We start from the raw sequence: 21,741 nt of genomic DNA, 5'->3' as shown, positions 1-21,741 counted from the left end.
GAAGAGCTTCCAAGAACAGAGGATTCTGTGAGGAGAGTCCCGTGTCCAGAACTTGACCCTAATACTCCAGAACCACCTCGCTGGGCCTACATACACAAACCTATCATCGTCATGGTGATGGGAACCCTGATGCTGGGTGCTGGTACGGTGCTGATTCTCCTCCACTCGTCTGGTGTGACAGACACCCCCCATGCCACTGCCCCGGTCTGCCTGTCCATTGGAATGATGTTTGTAGTGGTAGGGCTGGTCTGGATACCCATCCTGAAGGACAAGCAGAGACGTATGGGGCTGGGGGCCAGGAGCACAAGCAGGTCCCTCAGCAGTGTGTGATGGAAAGGGTAAGGGGTGATCCATTCTTCAGACGTTCTGTTGGCTCAGTTGGACATTTGGTTTAGTGTGGTTGGAATCCTAATTTTGTCTTTTAAATAATATAGACTTTTAATTTTTATTTATTAGAGACACTTGGATGTTTTTGGATAACAGGTTATACTGTACTTTACTGACAGATTAATTTATTTTTCACAAGGGAACTTCAGAAAGGACCATTCTTTTGCCTTTTTAAGAAGCACCTTAAAATTATTTCTAAATATCTGATAAAGTATCATCAAAGAAGATCATGTCTTGTAAAGCTGTACTAAAAACCCAAGGTGAATGTACTTTGAACAATTTTACTGTGCGTCCCTGTGACTGTGCGCTGCGTTCTCCAACAGTCCAAAGGCGCATCATCGCACATCACCTTGTGTCCGCACCGGAGTCGGCACTTTTGGAAATGACAGTACTTTCTGGACTTCAAATTACTTTTTGAAAAGGAAATATTGCACTTCCGTTACCATGGCGCAAATACAAGAAAGGCAAGTGGAGGTCGCGGAGAGGAGATATCAGGGAGTTGGTCGCTGTAAATGTGCATTTTGGTTTGCGGTGAGCCACGACGTAGTTGGAGTGTTTATATTGCTGACCGGGGTGTTTGCAGACATATTCTGCCACGACTTGTTCATCTATGCAGGGGCTGTCATCATCTTCCTCAGTCTCATCTGGTGGGTGTTCTGGTTCTCGGGGAACATCGAGGTGCCACCTGAGGAACTGGAGGATGACGTTGGCTTGGTCAAACTAAAGAACAAAGGGATCAGCGGTGTTGTCAGGAAGGTTTCCAACCGTCTCACTAACGGAATTAGGAACTCATTCCGAAGGAACGGGAGGGTCAAAGGAGAGGGGCCCCGAACAACGGATGGAAATGTTACCTCTAACCAGCAGCAAGCCCCTGTCACTCTTTCCATTATTTATCAGAACACAACAGAAGCTTAATCTACTGAACTTACCAGACAGACACTGACAATATGACTTTACAGGTAATTTCGTTTCAAATGTAACTACTGGCAACATCGTAATAATAATGTTCTGTTATAAGCCCATAATAGGCATTTCATTATTAACTGAATCATAATGTAATGTTTCGGATAAGGAGGCAAAATAAGCCTATATTTGCCTCACTGGTAATGATTAAACAACATCAAGGTCACTGGAAAGAGTCCACATGTCTCCCTATCTGCTATCTTGTAGATAAAATGGTAGACTCTGTACCGTGCATAAGTGGTATATGATCATTTTGCTGATAATGGTGCCAAAAAATGTGCACGTGCAAATTTATTTTCATATGTTTTGATTAGGTATAATTGTTGCATTAATCCTCACAAATGCTCCTCAAAATAAGTTGAGACCTTTTTAGGAAATAATAGAATCCCTTTTAATTATTTAGTATACTAATGTTATTTTTTCCGGATGCAGGTTCAGAGCATTTTCTCTGGATTCAAGAGCAGTCTGCAGGAACCTGAAGATGTATTGCACACTGTGACTGTACCTACAAAGTAGCTGATTAGAGTAATGAGAGTGATTGCACACTGATGCTATATAATTGTTCATAAAATGGCATTTGACAGTCATTGTAAATATAAGACATTATTTTGTACAATAACATGTCTCTGCATTTATTTCTAAAGTAATATTTTGGGAATTGCTTAAACTATTTATAGCTAAATAAAATGTACAACAGATCAAAGTTTATCACATGCACAGGATACAGCAGGTGTAAACGGAACAGTGAAATGCTTACTTGCGAGCTCTCTTCCACAGTGCAGTACAAATATAAATATCAATATATACTGAGTGTTCAAAACATACATTAAGAACTCCTGCTCTCTCCATGACATAGTTTTCACCTACTCAGTCTATGATCCCTTATTAATGTTACTTGTTAAATCCACTTCAATCAGTGTAGATGAAGGGGAGGAGACAGGTTAAAGAAGGCTTTTAAGCCTTGAGACAGTTGAGACATGGATTGTGTGTGCCATTCAGAGGGTGAATGGGCATGACAAAAGTTTTAAATGCCTTTGAACAGGGTAGGAGGTGTCAAGCCAGGCACATTGGTTTGTGTCAAGAACTGCAACGCTGCTGGGTTTTTCACACAACAGTTTCTTGTGTGTATCAACACTCAATGATATATCCATGTTTGTCAACATTTCTCAAGCTTTTGACATTTTGGTTTAAATCACTGATTGGCAGCAATATTTACACTTTGTCTGTCTCTGATTTTCTAAGCAGATTTAAGTCAGGACTGAGACTGGACCATTTTTTATTTGTAGTTATCCACATATTCTAAGTCGGAGCCGTCCAGAGTAGTGACGGGCGGGCAGTGATCGGTTGAATAGCATGCATTTAGTTTTACTTGCATTTAAGAGGAGTTGGAGGCCACGGAAGGAGAGTTGTATGGCATTGAAGCTCGTCTGGAGGTCAGTTAACACAGTGTCCAAAGAGGGGCCAGAAGTATACAGAATGGTGTCGTTTGCGTAAGAGGTGGATCAGAGAATCACCAGCAGCAAGAGCGACATCATTGATGATTACAGAGAAGAGATTCGGCCCGAGAATTGAACCCTGTGGCACCCCCATAGAGACTGCCAGAGGTCCGGATAACAGGCCCTCTGATTTGACACACTGAACTCTATCAGAGAAGTAGTTACCGGGTTTGCGATCCACTTGAATCAAAATGCAACACTTCAAAATGTCCGAATGTAGCTATATGTCTTCTACAAATTGTACTCTAACCAGTGATGAACACATTATTCCCAGATTCAGTGTGTTTGTTTTAGCTGTGTTAGTTCTTATAGTCTGACTAAGAGTATATATATATATATATATATACCTCTCGCCTGACCAAAATCTTGAAGGGCCCCTGAAGGGCCCCCAGTGCAGATAAAGATTACCAGTACTTCCTGGAAAAACTTTTTTCTATACTTCATATCACTGTAAACTGTTTCCAGGTCATGTGACTGTACCTGCTTCAGTCTTGCTGGTGAATTCTGAAGCCTGCTTGATGGCAGACAAACATATCACCCTACAGGGGAGATACAAACACAAGCATTACAATACATAACACACATTACACATTCACACACAAAACATCAGTAAATCATATCAGTTTTAAAATAATATGATCGCCCTGTGGCACCCCCATAGAGACTGCTAGAGGTCTGGACAGCAGGCCCTCCGATTTGACACACTGAACTCTATCAGAGAAGTAGTGGGTGAACCAGGCGAGGCAATCATTTGAGAAACCAAGGCTGTTGAGTCTGCCAACAAGAATGTGGTGATTGACAGAGTCGAAATCCTTTGCCAGGTCGATGAATACAGCTGCAGAGTAATGTCTGTTATCGATGGCGGTTATGATATAATTTAGGACCTTGAGCGTGGCTGAGGTGCACCCATGACCAGCTCTGAAACCAGATTGCATAGCGGAGAAGGTACGGTGGGATTCGAAATGGTCTGTGATCTATTTGTTAACTTGGCTTTCGAAGACCTTAGAAATGCAGGGTAGGATAGATATAGGTCTGTAGCAGTTTGGGTTTAGAGTGTCTCCCCCTTTGAAGAGGGGGATGACTGCGGCAGCTTTCCAATCTTTGGGAATCTCAGACAATACGAAAGTGAGGTAGAACAGGCTAGTGATAGGAGTTGCAACAATTTTGGCAGATAATTTTAGAAAAAGAGGGTCCAGATTGTCTCGCCTGGCTGATTTGTAGGGGTCTAGATTTTGCAGCCCTTTCAGAACATCAGTTATCTGGATTCGGGTGAAGGAGAAATAGGGGAGACTTCACCACCGATAAATCCACTATAATTGAGAATTTCAATAAGCATTTTTGCTTTCCACCTGGCTACCCCTACCCCGGTCAACAGCCATGCACCCCCCACAGCAACTTGCCCAAGTCTCCCCTATTTCTCCTTCACCCGGTGACAGTGTTTTCTAGCCTCAGTGCAGTGGGCAGCTAGGAGGAGGTGCTCTTATTCTCCATGGACTTTAGTGTCCCAGAACTTTTTTGAGTTTGTGTTACAGGAAGCAAATTTCTGCTTGAAAAAGCTAGCCTTAGCTTTCCTAACTGCCTGTGTATATTGGTTCCTAACTTCCCTGAAAAGTTGCATATCACAGGGGCTATTCGATGCCAATGCAGAACTCCACAGGATGTTTTTGTGTTGGTCAAGGGTAGTCAGGTCTGGAGAAAACCATGGGCTATATCTGTTCCTGATTCTAAATATTTTGAAAGTGGCATGCTTATTCAAGATGGTGAGGAAGGCATTTTTAAAGAATGACCAGGCATCCTCTTCTGACGGGATGAGGTCAATATCCTTCCAGGATACCCGGGCCAGGTTGATTAGAAAGGCCTGCTCGCTGAAGTGTTTTAGGGAGCGTTTGACAGTGATGAGGGGTGGTCGTTTGACCGTGGACCCATTACGGATGCAAGCAATGAGGCAGTGATTGCTGAGATCTTGGTTGAAAACAGCAGAGGTGTATTTGGAGGGCAAGTTGGGTAGGATGATATCAATGAGGGTGCCCGTGTTTACGGATTTGGGGTTGTACCTGTTGGGTTCATTGATCATTTGTGTGAGATTGAGGGCATCAAGCTGACATTGTATGATGGCCGGGGTGTTAAGCATGTCCCAATTTAGGTCACCTAGCAGCACGTGCTCTGAAGATAGATGGGGGGCAATCAGTTCACATATGGTGTCCAGGGCACAGCTGGGGGCAGAGGGTGTTCTATAGCAAGCGGCAACGGTGAGAGACTTGTTTCTGGAAAGGTGGATTTTTAAAAGTAGAAGCTCGAATTGTTTGGGCACAGACCTGGATAGTAAGACAGAACTCTGCAGGCTATCTCTGCAGTAGATTGCAACACCGCCCCCTTTGGCAGTTCTATCTTGTCGGAAAATGTTATCGTTTAGGAAATTTCAGGGTTTTTGGTAGTCTTTCTGAGCCAGGGTTCAGACACGGCTAGGACATCCGGGTTGGCAGAGTGTGCTCGGACAGTGAATGAAACAAACTTAGGGAGGAGGCTTCTAATGTTAACATGAATGAAACCAATGCTTTTACGGTTACATAAGTCAACAAATGATAACGCCTGAGGAATGGGAGTGGAGCTAGGCACTGCAGGGCCTGGATTAACCTCCACATCACCAGAGGAGGAGTAGGATATGGGTACGGCTAAAAGGCTAAAAGAACTGGTTGCCTAGTACGTTCGGAACAGAGAGTAAAAAGAGCAGATTTCTGGGCACGGTAGAGTAGATTCAAGGTATAATGTACAGACAAAGGTATGGTAGGATGTGAATACAGTGGGGATAAGCCTGTGCATAGAGTGATGATGAAAGAGATATTGTCTCTAGAAATATCATTTAAACCAGATGATGTCATCGCATGTGTGGTAGGTGGAACTAAAGTATTAAATAAGGCGTATTGAGCAGGGGTAGAGGCTCTATAGTGAAATAAGGCAATAAATACTAACCAAAACAGCAATGGACAAGGCATATTGACATAAGCGAGAGGCATGCGTAGCCGAGTGAATCAAAGGAGTCCAGTGAGTTGCTTCAGGCAGCTAGCAAGTTACCAGAAAGGCCTTGGAGGGACGTCGCGACGGACGAAAGTCTGTTGTGGCCCCCTCGTGCTATTACGTCTGCAGACAGATCAGCAGTGCTCCGTGTGGTAAACCAGGTCAATTGGCAAAACAAGGTGTGGTGGCCAAAGAATTTGTCTGATGGGCCTCTTAAGTTAACAGTCCGATGTGCTCTGGACAGCTAGCAGGCCGCGGCTAGCAGGCTAATGGATGGGCATTCAGGGGACGACGCGACGACGGAGCCAGTTGAGAAAACCCCCTCGGGAAAATCACGTCGGTTCCGGAACATTCAACACCTCTTGGAAAGCCATTCTGGTTTGTCTTTTGCATTAACATTTGTGTAATTGTCTCGCAGAAAAATAAAACCCTAACCCCGGTTAGGTTTTCAGAAGACTGACGTGGTTTTCCTCTAACTTTTTACCCGGGCTTTGCTCATTTCATATTTCCTAACAAACTCCACAGTCCTTGCCGGGGACAAGCATACGGGTAACATGATGCTGCGACCACAATACTTGAAAGTACAAAGGAATCAACAGCATTGCATTGACCTCATATTACTAGCCTGTATGGCAAAGTGTTTAAACCCCCCCCCTCCAAATCATCCATTATGTTTGCAACAATGCTATTAAGTAATATTGCAAGACAACATGGCAAATAAATGAACTTTATGGAGCTAAGCAATGGAGCGAAGCACAGGCACAATCCTGGAGGAAAACCTGGTTCAGTCTTATTTCCGCCAGACACTGGGAGATTAGTTCACCTTTCAGCAGGACAACAAGCTAAAACACAAAGCCAAATCTACACTGAGGTTGCTTACCAAGAAGACGGTGAATGTTCCTAAGTGGCTGAGTTACAGTTTTGACTTAAATCTGCTTGAATTGTCAAGACCTGAAAATGGTTGTCGAGCAATGCTCAACAACCAATTTGACAAAACTTAAAGAAGTTTGAAAAGAATAATGGGAAAATGTTGCACAATCCAGGTATGGAAAGCTCTTAGAGACTCACAGCTGTAATCGCTGCCAAAGGGGATTGAATACTTACACTAATATATACACTGCTCAAAAAAATAAAGGGAACACTAAAATAACACATTGTAGATCTGAATGAATGAAATATTCTTATTAAATACTTTTTCTTTACATAGTTGAATGTGCTGACAATAAGATCACACACAAATTATCAATGGAAATCAAATTTATCAACCCATCGAGGTCTGGATTTGGAGTCACACTCAAAATTAAAGTGGAAAACCACACTACAGACTGATCCAACTTTGATGTAATGTCCTTAAAACAAGTCAAAATGAGGCTCAGTAGTGTGTGTGGCCTCCATGTGCCTGTATGACCTCTCTACAACGCCTGGGCATGCTCCTGATGAGGTAGCGTATGGTCTCCTGAGGGATCTCCTCCCAGACCTGGACTAAAGCATCCGCCAACTCCTGGACAGTCTGTGGTGCAATGTGGCGTTGGTGGATGGAGCGAGACATGATGTCCCAGATGTGCTCAATTGGATTCAGGTCTGGGGAACGGGCGGGCCAGTCCATAGCATCAATGCCTTCATCTTGCAGGAACTGCTGACACACTCCAGCCACATGAGGTCTAGCATTGTCTTGCATTAGGAGGAACACAGGGCCAACCACACCAGCATATGGTCTCACAAGGGGTCTGAGGATCTCATCTCGGTACCTAATGGCAGTCAGGCTACCTCTGGCGAACACATGGAGGCTGTGCGGCACCCCAAAGAAATGCCACCCCACACCATGACTGACCCACCGCCAAACCGGTCATGCTGGAGGATGCTGCAGGCAACAGAACGTTCTCCATGGCGTCTCCAGACTCTGTCACGTCTGTCACGTGCTCAGTGTGAACCTGCTTTCATCTGTGAAGAGCACAGGGCGCCAGTGGCGAATTTGCCAATCTTGGTGTTCTCTGGCAAATGCCAAACGTCCTGCACGGTGTTGGGCTGTAAGCACAACCCCCACCTGTGGACGTCGGGCCCTCATACCACCCTCATGGAGTCTGTTTCTGATTGGAGGTAATTTTGCAGGGCTCTGGCAGTGCTCCTCCTTGCACAAAGGCGGAGGTAGCGGTCCTGCTGCTGGGTTGTTGCCCTCCTACGGCCTCCTCCACGTCTCCTGATGTACTGGCCTGTCTCCTGGTAGAGCCTCCATGCTCTGGACACTACGCTGACAGACACAGCAAACCTTCCTGCCACAGCTCGCATTGATGTGCCATCCTGGATGAGCTGCACAACCTGAGCCACTTGTGTGGGTTGTAGACTCCGTCTCATGCTACCACTAGAGTGAACGCACCGCCAGCATTCAAAAGTTACCAAAACATCAGCCAGGAAGCATAGGAACTGAGAAGTGGTCTGTGGTCCCTACCTGCAGAACCACTTCTTTATTGGGGGTGTCTTGCTAATTGCCTGTAATTTCCACCTGTTGTCTATTCCATTTCCACAACAGCATGTGAAATTTATTGTCAATTAGTGTTGCTTCCTAAGTGGACAGTTTGATTTCACAGATGTGTGATTGACTTGGAGTTACATTGTGTTGTTTAAGTGTTCCCTTTATTTTTTTGAGCAGTGTATATATTTTTGATTTCACGTTTATTTAACCAGGTAGGCTGAGAACAAGTTTTAATATACAAATGCGACCTGGCCAAGATAAAGCAGAGCAGTGAGACACAAACAACAATACAGAGTTACACATGGAATAAAGAAAAGTACAGTCAATAACACAATAGAAAAATCTATATACAGTGTGTGTAAATGATGTAGGATAAGGGAGGTAAGGCAATAAATAGGCCATAGTGGTGAAATAAATTACAATATAGCAAATAAACACTGGAGTGATAGATGTGCAGAAGATGAATGTGCAAGTAGAGATACTGGGTTACAAAGAAGCATTTAAAAAAATGTATTAATGACAATATGGGGATGAGGTAGTTGGGTGGGCTGTTTACAGATGGGCTATGTACAAGTGCAATGATCTGTAAGCTGCTCTGACAGCTGATGCTTAAAGTTAGAGAGGAAGATATTTATTTTTTATTTCACCTTTTATTTAACCAGGTAAGCTAGTTGAGAACAAGTTCTCATTTACAACTGCGACCTGGCCAAGATAAACATATAGCAATTCAACACATACAACAACACAGAGTTACACATGGAATAAACAAAACATAGTCAATAATACAGTAGAACAAAAGAAAACAAAAAGTCTATATACAGTGAGTGCAAATGAGGTAAGATGAGGGAGTTAAGGCTATAAATAGGCCATGGTGGTGAAATAATTACAATATAGCAATTTAAACACTGGAATGGTAGATGTGCAGAAGATGAATGTGCAAGTAGACATACTGGGGGGTGCAAAGGGGCAAGATAAATAAATAAATACTGTATGGGGATGAGGTAGGTAGATAGATGGGCTGTTTACAGATGGGCTATGTACAGGTGCAGTGATCTGTGAGCTGCTCTGACAGCTGGTGCTTAAAGCTAGTGAGGGAGATATGAGTCTCCAGCGTCAGAGATTTTTGCAGTTCGTTCCAGCCATTGGCAGCAGAGAACTGGAAGGAAAGGCGGCCAAAGGAGGAATTGGCTTTGGGAGTGACCAGTGAAATATACCTGCTGGAGCGTGTGCTACATCCCTACTTTGAGGTTGGAATTATATTGTGAAAATTATTCTGTATGAGTATAAGATCTGTTTAAAAGACAGCATGAAATTTCAGTCTGTGTCAGTGGAATGGAGTTTTGTCCTGCTTGGTGACATCACTAGGCATTAAATTAATTAATAGACTGTGGGGGGGGGGTACTCAGTGTATTTACCTACTTTCTGTGGTGAATAACACCCTCGTGCTGTGGGTATAGTTCCTCTCTCATTCTGAAATCTCACCAGTCTCTGTGTAGCAGAGGGATTTCCCCTACATTACACATTATTTACATATTATGTATTCTCTTTTAAAACCAGAACCACATAACTGCCCAGTCAATCTCAGTCACTGAAACTGGAAAGTACACCATTTTAGCATCTATTTCAGATCTGATTCTTGATTGTCTTATACTGTATTGCTATGTCAGAAGGACAGTGTGGACTGGGATACTACTATGATGGGCTAGTCGAGGAGTGTAAACAATGCTATTTACGATGCAATTCACCACCCAGGGTTTGCACAACATACTGTACTCAATGTAAGTACAATACTGTTTTAACATTTCAAACTTTTGATCATTTGAGTTCTGAAATTATAATGCAGCTGTATATGAATAAACATGATTGTATTTGTTATTGTTATAGAATATCTTTAAGCATTGTTATAAATATTGGAATCTGTAATCGTTGTGTGAGACATTGTATTGTTAGTCCTTATACTCAAGCGAAGGAGGCATAGACAAATGAAGCTGGCCCAGTGAATCTGTAGGATAAGTACGAGCATTACGGACATATGTTTTTCTGTTAACCTGTCCAGCATCAGAGAGCAAAGCCCCAGAGCCGTTCAACATTCGTCTGACCCTGGTCTGGCTGTTTGTGTTCCTGTGTGCTTTTACTACTCTCCTGCTGCTGCTGCAGGTACTGAGGAAGAAGACATGCAGACGTTTCCCAAGGAACAAATGTAAGATAAAACACAAAGAAGCATAGGGAGGTGATATGTGGTTATATAGTGATGGTCTGTTATCAGCAGACAGGTTACCGTATGTGCCTGTCAGTCATAATATGACAACGCTTGCTTTACCTTTCATATGATGGGAAATTATTATACAGTGATTCGCTGTTATTAGCAGGCACACAGGTTACGTCGATCTGTCACAATATGTGACCATGCTTCCTCATCTGATTGGTGATTGATTCACTCATTTGTGATGAATGGAAATTCCCCTCCATGAATGATAAGTCAAATGTAAAAACTCTGTGAAGAACTACAATGAACGAATCGAATGCATATCCTTGTGACTTGTGACTACATTGCCTACCCCTATATCTCTATCATACAGTATGTAACTCACGTCAGTGTTATCCCCCAGTATCACCACTACAGGAAGCAGAGTGTCCTGGGACTGAGAGGGTCTCTGATGATTTCCCTGAGCAGACAGTGGTTATCATGGGACAGGACAGCTTGACGAGTGGAGCTGGAGCCATGGTTCTCCAGGAGGGAACAAACTGCCATACTCCCGACTGCAACTCCAACCTGCCTGTCCCTTCCACTGAGGAGGGCACCACCATACTGGTCACAACCAAGACAGTGCAGATCTTTAACCACACAGATGACATTACAGAGAGAAAGACATTGGGGTTGTGGAGGTCTGGCTTTGCAACTTGATGTCTCTACCCCCCCCACACACACACTGCTTGCCATAGAAAGTGAAAACTCTCAATGAATGTGTTTGAAAACAAGTGAATGTTTAACAGAGATTATAGTAATGAACTACAGATCCCACAACCCCCTACCCTATCATATGACAACAGTGTGTCTGGTCATGTGACCGGCAGTGCCGACGATGTTTCGCTTTGCAGGCAGTGGCACAATAAATGTATTTTATTACAACTTAAAGATTATCCAGAGCTACGACAGTCCAGTCACTGAAACTACAAGTGCTTCTGGGTTTGTAAATCAAACATTTGATCTACAAATGTGAATCGGTTTAACTCTTATAGCGATAGTGGTAAACGGCTACTCGCAGGCCTCTGTAGTTCCAGCCGACATGCGCAACAGTGGGCCAAGGACCCCGGTTGTGTTGATGGGAAGAAGGGAGTGCAAAATCATGGAAGTAGTGCTCTCTGCCTCCCAGGGTTCGGTTCGTACAGAATAGCAATAGAATTCTGGATTTCCACCATGTCGAACCGAAGAGCTATGAACTAGTTTACTTGTGGTGTGTCAACAACACTAACGACTCGGACTGACAGCATGAACGGTGAGTTGTAGCTAAAAACAAAATCACTTTTTGTTCTACCATCACCAATTGAAATGGCTTTGGTTTATTACAGGAATTTTGTATGTTTTGTGCACATATAGGCCTATTAAAGCAATGCGGTTTAGAATGAAGGACAACGCATCATTCTCATAATGAGTTCGGGCAGGCGTAAAGGATAGATAATGACACTTCCCGCGGGTATCTTGAATCTCCTCATGCAAATCGAATTATGGCTTGACTGCATGACATAGTAGTCATGAATAAATGTTGATACATCAAAGAGAAACCCCTCTAACCATATTAGACCTTTTTTGTTATTGCTCCTGAGTCCTGACCAACCTCATCTAGCCCATTACTTTCTCCAAGGTCGTGCTTTCTTAGCAAACTGCATGTATTTGTTGGTGAATACTTATTACAACAACCTTTTCTTGTTATTACAGTATCTCCAAAATGTGTTATGTCACTTTCCTTATGTAGAATAAAGATATATTTGACCAAATCATATTCTTCTTTGTGGAACACATCATTGTATACATTTCTGATAAGCTTGGTGAAATAGTTGTACAGCTCTGTGATTTAGCCAGAGATTACTTGTCCATTATGCAGGCTAGTCATTCTTAAACCAGAAGTCTGAGATGAGATTACCAAACTGACAGATGGTCTATTTTGTATGATTGCCCTCCTTCTCCTTTCCAGGCCCTCAGCAGAATGACGCAAAGAGACAACACCTGCTAGAGAGGCTGCTGGACGCTGTCAAACAGGTGAATGGTAATCTCGGTTAACCCAGAACAGAAGTCTTGCATAATTGGTCAGCTGCTCGATTAAGTTCTGGGTCCATACATGTTAAGAGAAGAGATTTAATGAGGAGTGGAACCCTGAACGAGGAGCTCCACTCTCTCTCTGCAAGTTACCGGCCAAATGTCTCCTTCCAAAATTCGAAAGATGTTAACACCTGCAAAATTGGGTTTTGTCCAAATAAACAGAGATGTAAAAACCCAAACATTGGAAATACTACAGATTGTTATCCCGCGCATCCCATTCCTTCTCGACAGATTCTATGGTTACGGTACCAGTTATGTTTACGTAGGTCTGTCCACCAGAGATTAGGTGAGGGGTCACAACAATCATAACAACAATCATCAGCAACATTTATTCCTCACTGTATGTGTCATAACAGATTATGTTAGCTGCACTGTATGTGTCATAACAGATTATGTTAGCTGCACTGTACATGTCATGACAGGTTATGTTAGCTGCACTGTACGTGTCATAACAGATTATGTTAGCTGCACTGTACATGTCATGACAGGTTATGTTAGCTGCACTGTACGTGTCATGACAGGTTATGTTAGCTGCACTGTATGTGTCATGACAGGTTATGTTAGCTGCACTGTATGTGTCATGACAGGTTATGTTAGCTGCATTGTACATGTCATGACAGGTTATGTTAGCTGCACTGTACGTGTCATAACAGATTATGTTAGCTGCACTGTACATGTCATGACAGGTTATGTTAGCTGCACTGTACGTGTCATAACAGATTATGTTAGCTGCACTGTACATGTCATGACAGGTTATGTTAGCTGCACTGTATGTTTCATGACAGGTTATGTTAGCTGCATTGTACATGTCATGACAGGTTATGTTAGCTGCACTGTATGTGTCATGACAGGTTATGTTAGCTGCACTGTATGTGTCATGACAGGTTATGTTAGCTGCACTGTACATGTCATGACAGGTTATGTTAGCTGCACTGTACGTGTCATGACAGGTTATGTTAGCTGCACTGTACGTGTCATGACAGGTTATGTTAGCTGCACTGTACGTGAAAGGACAGGTTAAGTTAGCTGCACTGTATGTGTCATGACAGGTTATGTTAGCTGCACTGTATGTGTCATGACAGGTTATGTTAGCTGCACTGTATGTGTCATGACAGGTTATGTTAGCTGCACTGTACGTGTCATAACAGATTATGTTAGCTGCACTGTACGTGACATGGCAGGTTATGTTAGTTGCACTGTACGTGACATGACAGGTTATGTTAGCTGCATTGTACATGTCATAACAGGTTATGTTAGCTGCACTGTACGTGACATGACAGGTTATGTTAGCTGCACTGTACATGTCATGACAGGTTATGTTAGCTGCACTGTATGGGTCATAACAGGTTATGTTAGCTACACTGTATGGGTCATAACAGGTTATGTTAGCTACACTGTATGGGTCATAACAGGTTATGTTAGCTACACTGTATGGGTCATAACAGGTTATGTTAGCTGCCCTGTACGTGAAAGGACATGTTATGTTAGCTGCACTGTACGTGAAAGGACAGGTTATGTTAGCTGCACTGTACGTGAAAGGACAGGTTATGTTAGCTTTACTGTACGTGTCATGACAGGTTATGTTAGCTGCTCTGTATGTGTCATGACAGGTTATGTTAGCTGCACTGTACGTGAAAGGACAGGTTATGTTAGCTGCACTGTACGTGAAAGGACAGGTTATGTTAGTTGCACTGTACGTGAAAGGACAGGTTATGTTAGCTGCCCTGTACGTGAAAGGACAGGTTATGTTAGCTGCCCTGTACGTGAAAGGACAGGTTATGTTAGCTGCTCTGTACGTGAAAGGACAGGTTATGTTAGCTGCTCTGTACGTGAAAGGACAGGTTATGTTAGCTGCCCTGTACGTGAAAGGACAGGTTATGTTAGCTGCTCTGTACGTGAAAGGACAGGTTATGTTAGCTGCTCTGTACGTGAAAGGACAGGTTATGTTAGCTGCTCTGTATGTGAAAGGACAGGTTATGTTAGCTGCGCTGTACGTGAAAGGACAGGTTATGTTAGCTGCTCTGTACGTGAAAGGACAGGTTATGTTAGCTGCTCTGTACGTGAAAGGACAGGTTATGTTAGCTGCACTGTACGTGAAAGGACAGGTTATGTTAGCTGCTCTGTACGTGAAAGGACAGGTTATGTTAGCTGCGCTGTACGTGAAAGGACAGGTTATGTTAGCCATCTTATTGCCCTCCTCCACTATGGATAATCTCCACTGAAGAGGAGTGCATTACAGCTATGTTCAAATTAGTCATGTAATCATAAACTCATAATGATGTGCTTTTAGTGAAATTACAGTGAACTTATCCACTCTCTACAGTTTATAATGCATACTACTGTGCACATTGTGTTGTTTCTCAACCTGGTTTGATGTTGTGGACTTTAGCTGGCAGGCTCCCATTGAGGAAGTAAAAGTTTTGCATCATAGTTATTCTGCTAGCCATGTCATCTTCATTCTTCATGTCTGTTCAGTGCCAAATCCGCTTTGGAGGAAGAAAGGAGATCGCCTCAGATTTAGACAGCAGGTACCAATGTGCTTTATTATTTTAAAACTGATATGATTTACTGTTGTTTTGTGTGTGAATGTGTAATGCGTGTTATGTATAATGTGCGTGTGTGTGATGTATTGTAATGCTTGTGTTTGTATCACCCCTGTAGGGTGATCTGTTTGTGTGCCCAGTTTGAGGCTGTCCTCCAGCATGGCCTGAGGAAGAGTAAAGGACTGGCTCTCACTGCTGCTGCCATCAAGCAGGCCGCAGGATTCACCAGCAAGACTGAAGCAGGTACAGTCACATGACCTGGAAACAGATTACAGTGATATGAAGTATAAAAAAAGTTTTTCCAGGAAGTACTGGTAACCTTTATCTGCACTGGGGGCCCTTCAGGGGCCCTTGAAGATTTTGGTCAGGCGAGAGGTGTATATATATAAGAACTAACACAGCTAAAACAAACACACTGAATCTGGGAATAATATGTTCATCACTGGTTAGAGTACAATTTGTAGAAGACATCTAGCTACATTTTGAAGTTTGCTTTTTGATTCAAGTGGATCGCAAACCTGGTAACTACTTCTCTGATAGAGTTCAGTGTGTCAAATCGGAGGGCCTGTTGTCGACCTCTGGCAGTCAAACGGGGTTCAATTCTCGGGCCGACTTTCTTCTCTGTATACATCAATGATGTTGCTCTTGGTGCTGGTGATTCTCTGATCCACCTCTACGGAGACGACACCATTCTGTATACTTCTGGCCCTCTTTGGACACTGTGTTAACTAACCTCCAGACGAGCTTCAAAGCCGTGGCCTCCAACTGCTCTTAAATGCAAGTAAAACTAAATGCATGCTATTCAATCGATCACTGCCCGCACCTGCCCGCCCGTCCAGCATCACTACTCTGGACGGCTCTGACTTAGAATACGTGGACAACTACAAATTCCTAGGTGTCTGGTTAGACTGTAAACTCTCCTTCCAGACTCACATTAAGCATCTCCAATCCAAAATTAAATCTAGAATCGGCTTCCTATTTCGCAACAAAGCATCCTTCACTCATGCTGCCAAACATACCCTTGTAAAACTGACCATCATACCGATCCTCGACTTCGGTGATGTCATCTATAAAATAGCCTCCAACACTCTACTCAACAAATTGGATGCAGTCTATCACAGTGCCATCCATTTTGTCACCAAATCCCCATACACTACCCACCACTGCGACCTGTACGCTCTCGTTGGTTGGCCCTCGCTTCATACTCGTCACCAAACCCACTGGCTTCAGGTTATCTACAAGTCTCTGCTAGGTAAAGCCCCGCCTTATCTCAGCTCACTGGTCACCATAGCAGCACCCACTCGCTCCAGCAGGTATATCTCACTGGTCACCCCCAAAGCCAATACCTCCTTTGGTCTCCTTTCCTTCCAGTTCTCTGCTGCCAATGACTAGAACAAACTGCAAAAATCACTGAAGCTGGAGTCTCATACCTCCCTCACTAGCTTTAAGCACCAGCTGTCAGAATAGCACACAGATCACTGCACCTGTACATAGATGGGCTGTTTATAGATGGGCTATCTACCTACCTCATCCCCATACAGTATTTATTTATTTATCTTGCTCCTTTGCAGCCCAGTATCTCTACTTGCACATCTACCATTCCAGTGTTTAATTGCTATGTTGTAATTACTTCACCACCATGGCCTATTTATTGTCTTAACTCCCCTTAACTCCCTTATCTTACCTCATTTGCACTCACTGTATATAGACTTTTTGTTTTCTTTTTTTCCTACTGTATGTTTGTTTACTCCATGTGTAACTCTGTATTGTTGTATGTGTCGAATTGCTTTGCTTTATCTTGGCCAGGTCGCAGTTGTAAATGAGTACTTGTTCTCAACTAGCCTACCTGGTTAAATAAAGGTGAAATAAATAAAATAAAGTGTAAAGCAGCACTTTTTATGTTAATCACTTCTTGATATCACGCTGAAATCAATAGAATAGGGGCAAACATTTGCGGTGTAGGGCAGTTTAAACAAACATTATTCAAAGGCCACACGGAACAACCTATACATGTTTGGTCAGATGAGAACTTGTATAAATAAGGCTTATATCTATATCTAAACCACTTTTTCTGCTAGGTAACGTCAACAAATCACGACCCGCCATAGGATATAAACAGTGACAACGGTTTGCTGCTATTTAAGTGGACATTTTGACTGTGAAATCAGTGTATTGGTGTGTGGCCAGCAACTTTTATAGCGATACTGCCCCAAACTATCTGTGCCATTTGAGAAATAAATGTTGTAAGTCCTGCGACCCCCAGTGAGTGACAAAAATGAACAGTACAAAACCATAGATATTGATCTGTTTTAAGCAATTGATATTGTGTTGACTATAAACTTTTTTTGAAGGATGTGTAATTCTCCCGAATTACCATGTGGCAAAACGTCAGCTTGTGTAGTGTAGTAATGCATACTGTCCAGAACATGGAAAGTAACATAATATACATTCATTCCATATGGCAAAAATAATTCAATATCTTCATTTAGGATGATAGCAAATGGAGCAAACACTCAGATTTTTTTCAATATTCACATATATTTCTCACTAGTTTAACCATTTTAGAGATAAAAAATGATCTTAATTTAACTGGGGGACTTATTCATTCGACTTCCCTAGTAACAGCTTAATATTAGTAGAGTTCAAAAGCTACTTGCACTCAAACCGTGAAAAGGAATAACCAAAGGAGGCCAAGATGCTAAAATAATATACTTCATTTAATCGATGCTCGAAAGAATAGAAAAGGTACAAGTGCAAGGTGCTATAAAAACAAGAAAAGGAGCATACCTAATATTAGCCTAGGAAACTGGAGACCTGAGAATACTTTACTCACCTCAGTAGGAGATAACGGCTGTGATGAGTGTCTACTCTCCACGCAGGAAACAGATGCTGTAGGACAACTGAGAGAGAAACCAGGTGCAGATACTGGCTGTGAAACCAGAGGGTTATACAACAGATTTAGTCAAAAATGACAAGAAGGAAAATTCTCTCTCTTTCTGAGGGCAGCCCAGCACCTGTTGTGGTTTCTTAAAAGAAGCAGTGGTAAAATTCAAACCGATAATTCTGGCTGAACAAGTTTTAAAAGAGGTGTCCGTGGAGCAGATGTTGTAGGGCTGTCAAACGATTCAAACATTTCATTAAGTTAATCGCAGGGTTTGCTGCGATTAAACACGATTATAATCGCAAATTCTGAATTTGCTCAAAGTAAACTGTAATTTAAGATGTTTCATACAAAGATCATCTTTAATTTGTCTAAACGGTTAGCAACATTTGGTAATGTGAGAAGGCACACTAACCTCAATGTCAACTCGTTTTTACATTGCATTGTTGTTTTTAGACATAGGTTATGTATTTAGGAAATTCCAAAACTTCAAGTTTCTAGATCATTTTTTACTTCATTGGGCCTCTCCATTAGCCCTTCCTGTCCCAGTTAACAAAGCCTTGGTGATGATGGAGAGAGACAGTAAATCTCAGTAAGACCAAAATAATGGTGTTCCAAAAAAGGTCCAGTCACCAGGGCCACAAATACAAATTCCATCTAGACACTGTTGCCCTAGAGCACACAAAAAACTATACATACCTTGGCCTAAACATCAGCGCCACAGGTAACTTCCACAAAGCTGTGAACGATCTGAGAGACAAGGCAAGAAGGGCATTCTATGCCATCAAAAGAAACATACATTTCAACATACCAATTAGGATTTGGCTAAAAATACTTGAATCAGTCATAGAGCCCATTGCCCTTTATGGTTGTGAGGTCTGGGGTCCGCTCACCAACCAAGACTTCACAAAATGGGACAAACACCAAATTGAGACTCTGCACGCAGAATTCTGCAAAAATATCCTCCGTGTACAATGTAGAACACCAAATAATGCATGCAGAGCAGAATTAGGCCGATACCCACTAATTATCAAAATCCAGAAAAGAGCCGTTAAATTCTACAACCACCTAAAAGGAAGCGATTCCCAAACCTTCCATAACAAAGCCATCACCTACAGAGAGATGAACCCGGAGAAGAGTCCCCTAAGCAAGCTGGTCCTGGGGCTCTGTTCACAAACACAAACACACCCTACAGAGCCCCAGGACAACAGCACAATTAGACCCAATCAAATCACGAGAAAACAAAAAGATAATTACTTAACACATTGGAAAGAATTAACAAAAAAACAGAGCAAACTAGAATGCTATTTGGCCCTACACAGAGAGTACACAGCGGCAGAATACCTGACCACTGTGACTGACCCAAAATTAAGGAAAGCTTTGACTATGTACAGACTCAGTGAGCATAGCCTTGCTATTGAGAAATGCCGCCGTAGGCAGACATGGCTCTCAAGAGAAGACAGGCTATGTGCTCACTGCCCACAAAATAAGGTGGAAACTGAGCTGCACTTCCTAACCTCCTGCCCAATGTATGACCATATTAGAGAGACATATTTCCCTCAGATTACACAGATCCACAAAGAATTCGAAAACAAATCCAATTTTGAAAAACTCCCATATCTACTGGGTGAAATTCCACAGTGTGCCATCACAGCAGCAAGATTTGTGACCTGTTACCACGAGAAAAGGGCAACCAGTGAAGAACAAACACCATTGTAAATACAACCCATATTTATTATTATTATTATTATTATTATTTATTTTATCTTGTGTCCTTTAACCATGTGTACATTGTTAAAACACTGTATATATATAATATGACATTTGTAATGTCTTTACTGTTTTGAAACTTCTGTATGTGTAATGTTTACTGTTCATTTTTGTTGTTTTTCACTTTATATATTCACTTTGTATGTTGTCTACCTCACTTGCTTTGGCAATGTTAACACATGTTTCCCATGCCAATAAAGCCCATGAATTGAATTGAATTGAATTGAGAGAACTCTGGGACACAGCTACCATACTGAGTGTTTAATAAGTCCAGTGCTGCGGAGTGAAATAGGCTGTTGTATTACACATTGTTCTAAGGCCATATGGTAATGCTATGCTAAAGAGAGACCTCCATCGCAGTTATTCACACTAATTATCAAGAACGTGAAAACTTACAGCGAACAGACTTTCAAACTGTCTTGCAAGTTGGGTGTTATATAAAGAGTGAACACTCTGTTGGTGACTCTATCCTCTGGGGAGTTGTTGAGGTCTTGAGGACAAACTGAGGAAAATGGGGAAGGTGTGAACATGGCTAATTAGTCAGTGGATGAATATGATGGTTTAGTACTGTGATTACTTAGACAATCTTTAAGCTTTTACTGGCTGCTCTCTGACCTTTTGATCTCTGACCTTTGACATGGCCATTCAGAAGCTTCAGTTGGTAAGAAATGGCTTTAATTGTGTAGAAATGAGTTCACATTCTAGCTGTGTTAAAGGATATAGGTCTTGGGAGTAGCAAGCAGTGGACATTCACTTTCTTTTTGGTGCATCTCTTTCTCTTTCTCTCTCTTCTCTCTCTCAGAGCTGACGTTCTGGCTCTATGTGAAGGAGCATTTGAACCGCCATGAGCTGCAGCGGTTCTACTCCCTGAGACACATCTCCTCTGAGCTGGGCCGTGGCCGCGCCTGGCTCCGCTGTGCCCTCAACGAACACTCACTAGAACGCTACCTACACATGCTGCTCGCAGACGGCATACGCCTCGGGTGAGAGTGTGTGTCTGTTTGTATGTCTGTATTTATCTCAGGTCTGTGTGTGGGTGTGGAGTCTGGACCTTTCTTGCCAGTATATCTTATTTCTTTGTGTTTTCTAGTACTTTCTATGAAGACTGGGCGTTTATTCTGGATGAGGAGCGAGCCAGCATGCTGCCCACCATGGCTGCAGGTGAGAGCATGACTTGGATTCCTGTGGTGAAACACATTCATGTCTCTACCATTCAGAGAGCTACTTTGCAGTAAGCCATGAGTCACAGTTGAGTCACTTACTCCCTGTGTGATATGCAGTCAGTGGTGTAGTGGAGGGTGAACACACTGTTTACTCAGCTTTTTGGTATTTTGCGTAATCGTTTACCCAGCAATACGGGAAGATGCATTGAAAGTAAAGGGAGTGTTGTACTTAGTGTTATACTTATCTTATACTTATCACCGCGACCTGCAATCTGAGTTTACCCACCTACTGTGTCTAGTGCAGTGCTGATGGATTTGGATTTATGTAGCACTTTTCCAATTCTCAGGGAGCTATACATTGTTAGTTGGGGAGAACCAACTCACCTTATCCACTACCATTAGTGCTGTGTGAACGACTAGTAACTAGACCTTCTCCTCTCTCTCCACCCTTCACACAGGACTAAACTCCATCCTGTTTGCCATCAACATCGACAACACAGATCTGAACGGTGTGCCCCGGGCGGGCGGCTCCTCCTCCTCCGTGAGCCACCTCCTGAAGGAGTCCACCCAGGGCATAGGGAGCCTATGGAAGGAGTCCACCCAGGGGGTGAGCACTCTGCTCAGGGAGATCAGCACCGTCACCGCTGTGGTGCCAGGCTTCACCCCCACCCACTGCCCCGACGGATCATCAGACCCACTGCCTGTCCTGCCACGCAGCGCCTCCGCAGGTAGGGA

At 42.9% G+C, this 21,741-nt stretch overlaps 2 protein-coding genes across 3 annotated transcripts in view; both read left to right on the top strand.

Moving 5' to 3' along the window:
- Positions 1–9,904: 9,904 nt before the first annotated feature.
- Positions 9,905–11,245, top strand: LOC118402639 (tumor necrosis factor receptor superfamily member 17). Its single transcript, XM_035800805.2, has 3 exons — positions 9,905–10,109; positions 10,388–10,531; positions 10,941–11,245. The coding sequence occupies exons 1-3, from the start codon at positions 9,992–9,994 to the stop codon at positions 11,234–11,236; spliced, it is 558 nt and encodes a 185-aa protein (XP_035656698.1). The 5' UTR covers positions 9,905–9,991; the 3' UTR covers positions 11,237–11,245.
- Positions 11,246–11,250: 5 nt separating this feature from the next.
- The window catches only part of LOC118402968 (sorting nexin-29), a 121,920-nt gene continuing 111,429 nt past the window's right edge, over positions 11,251–21,741 (top strand). For both annotated transcript variants that reach the window (XM_035801373.2, XM_035801371.2), the window contains exons 1-7: positions 11,251–11,828; positions 12,525–12,589; positions 15,125–15,177; positions 15,311–15,435; positions 20,646–20,826; positions 20,934–21,004; positions 21,465–21,734. In XM_035801373.2, the coding sequence (XP_035657266.1) occupies positions 11,822–11,828; positions 12,525–12,589; positions 15,125–15,177; positions 15,311–15,435; positions 20,646–20,826; positions 20,934–21,004; positions 21,465–21,734 (772 nt within the window). In that variant the 5' untranslated portion in view covers positions 11,251–11,821. The remainder of the gene's footprint in view (positions 11,829–12,524; positions 12,590–15,124; positions 15,178–15,310; positions 15,436–20,645; positions 20,827–20,933; positions 21,005–21,464; positions 21,735–21,741) is intronic.

This window comes from Oncorhynchus keta, chromosome 24 (genome assembly GCF_023373465.1).
Source record: "Oncorhynchus keta strain PuntledgeMale-10-30-2019 chromosome 24, Oket_V2, whole genome shotgun sequence".
In the NCBI taxonomy this organism is placed as follows: Eukaryota; Metazoa; Chordata; class Actinopteri; order Salmoniformes; family Salmonidae; genus Oncorhynchus; species Oncorhynchus keta.
This window is presented reverse-complemented; position numbering and strand designations above follow the sequence as displayed.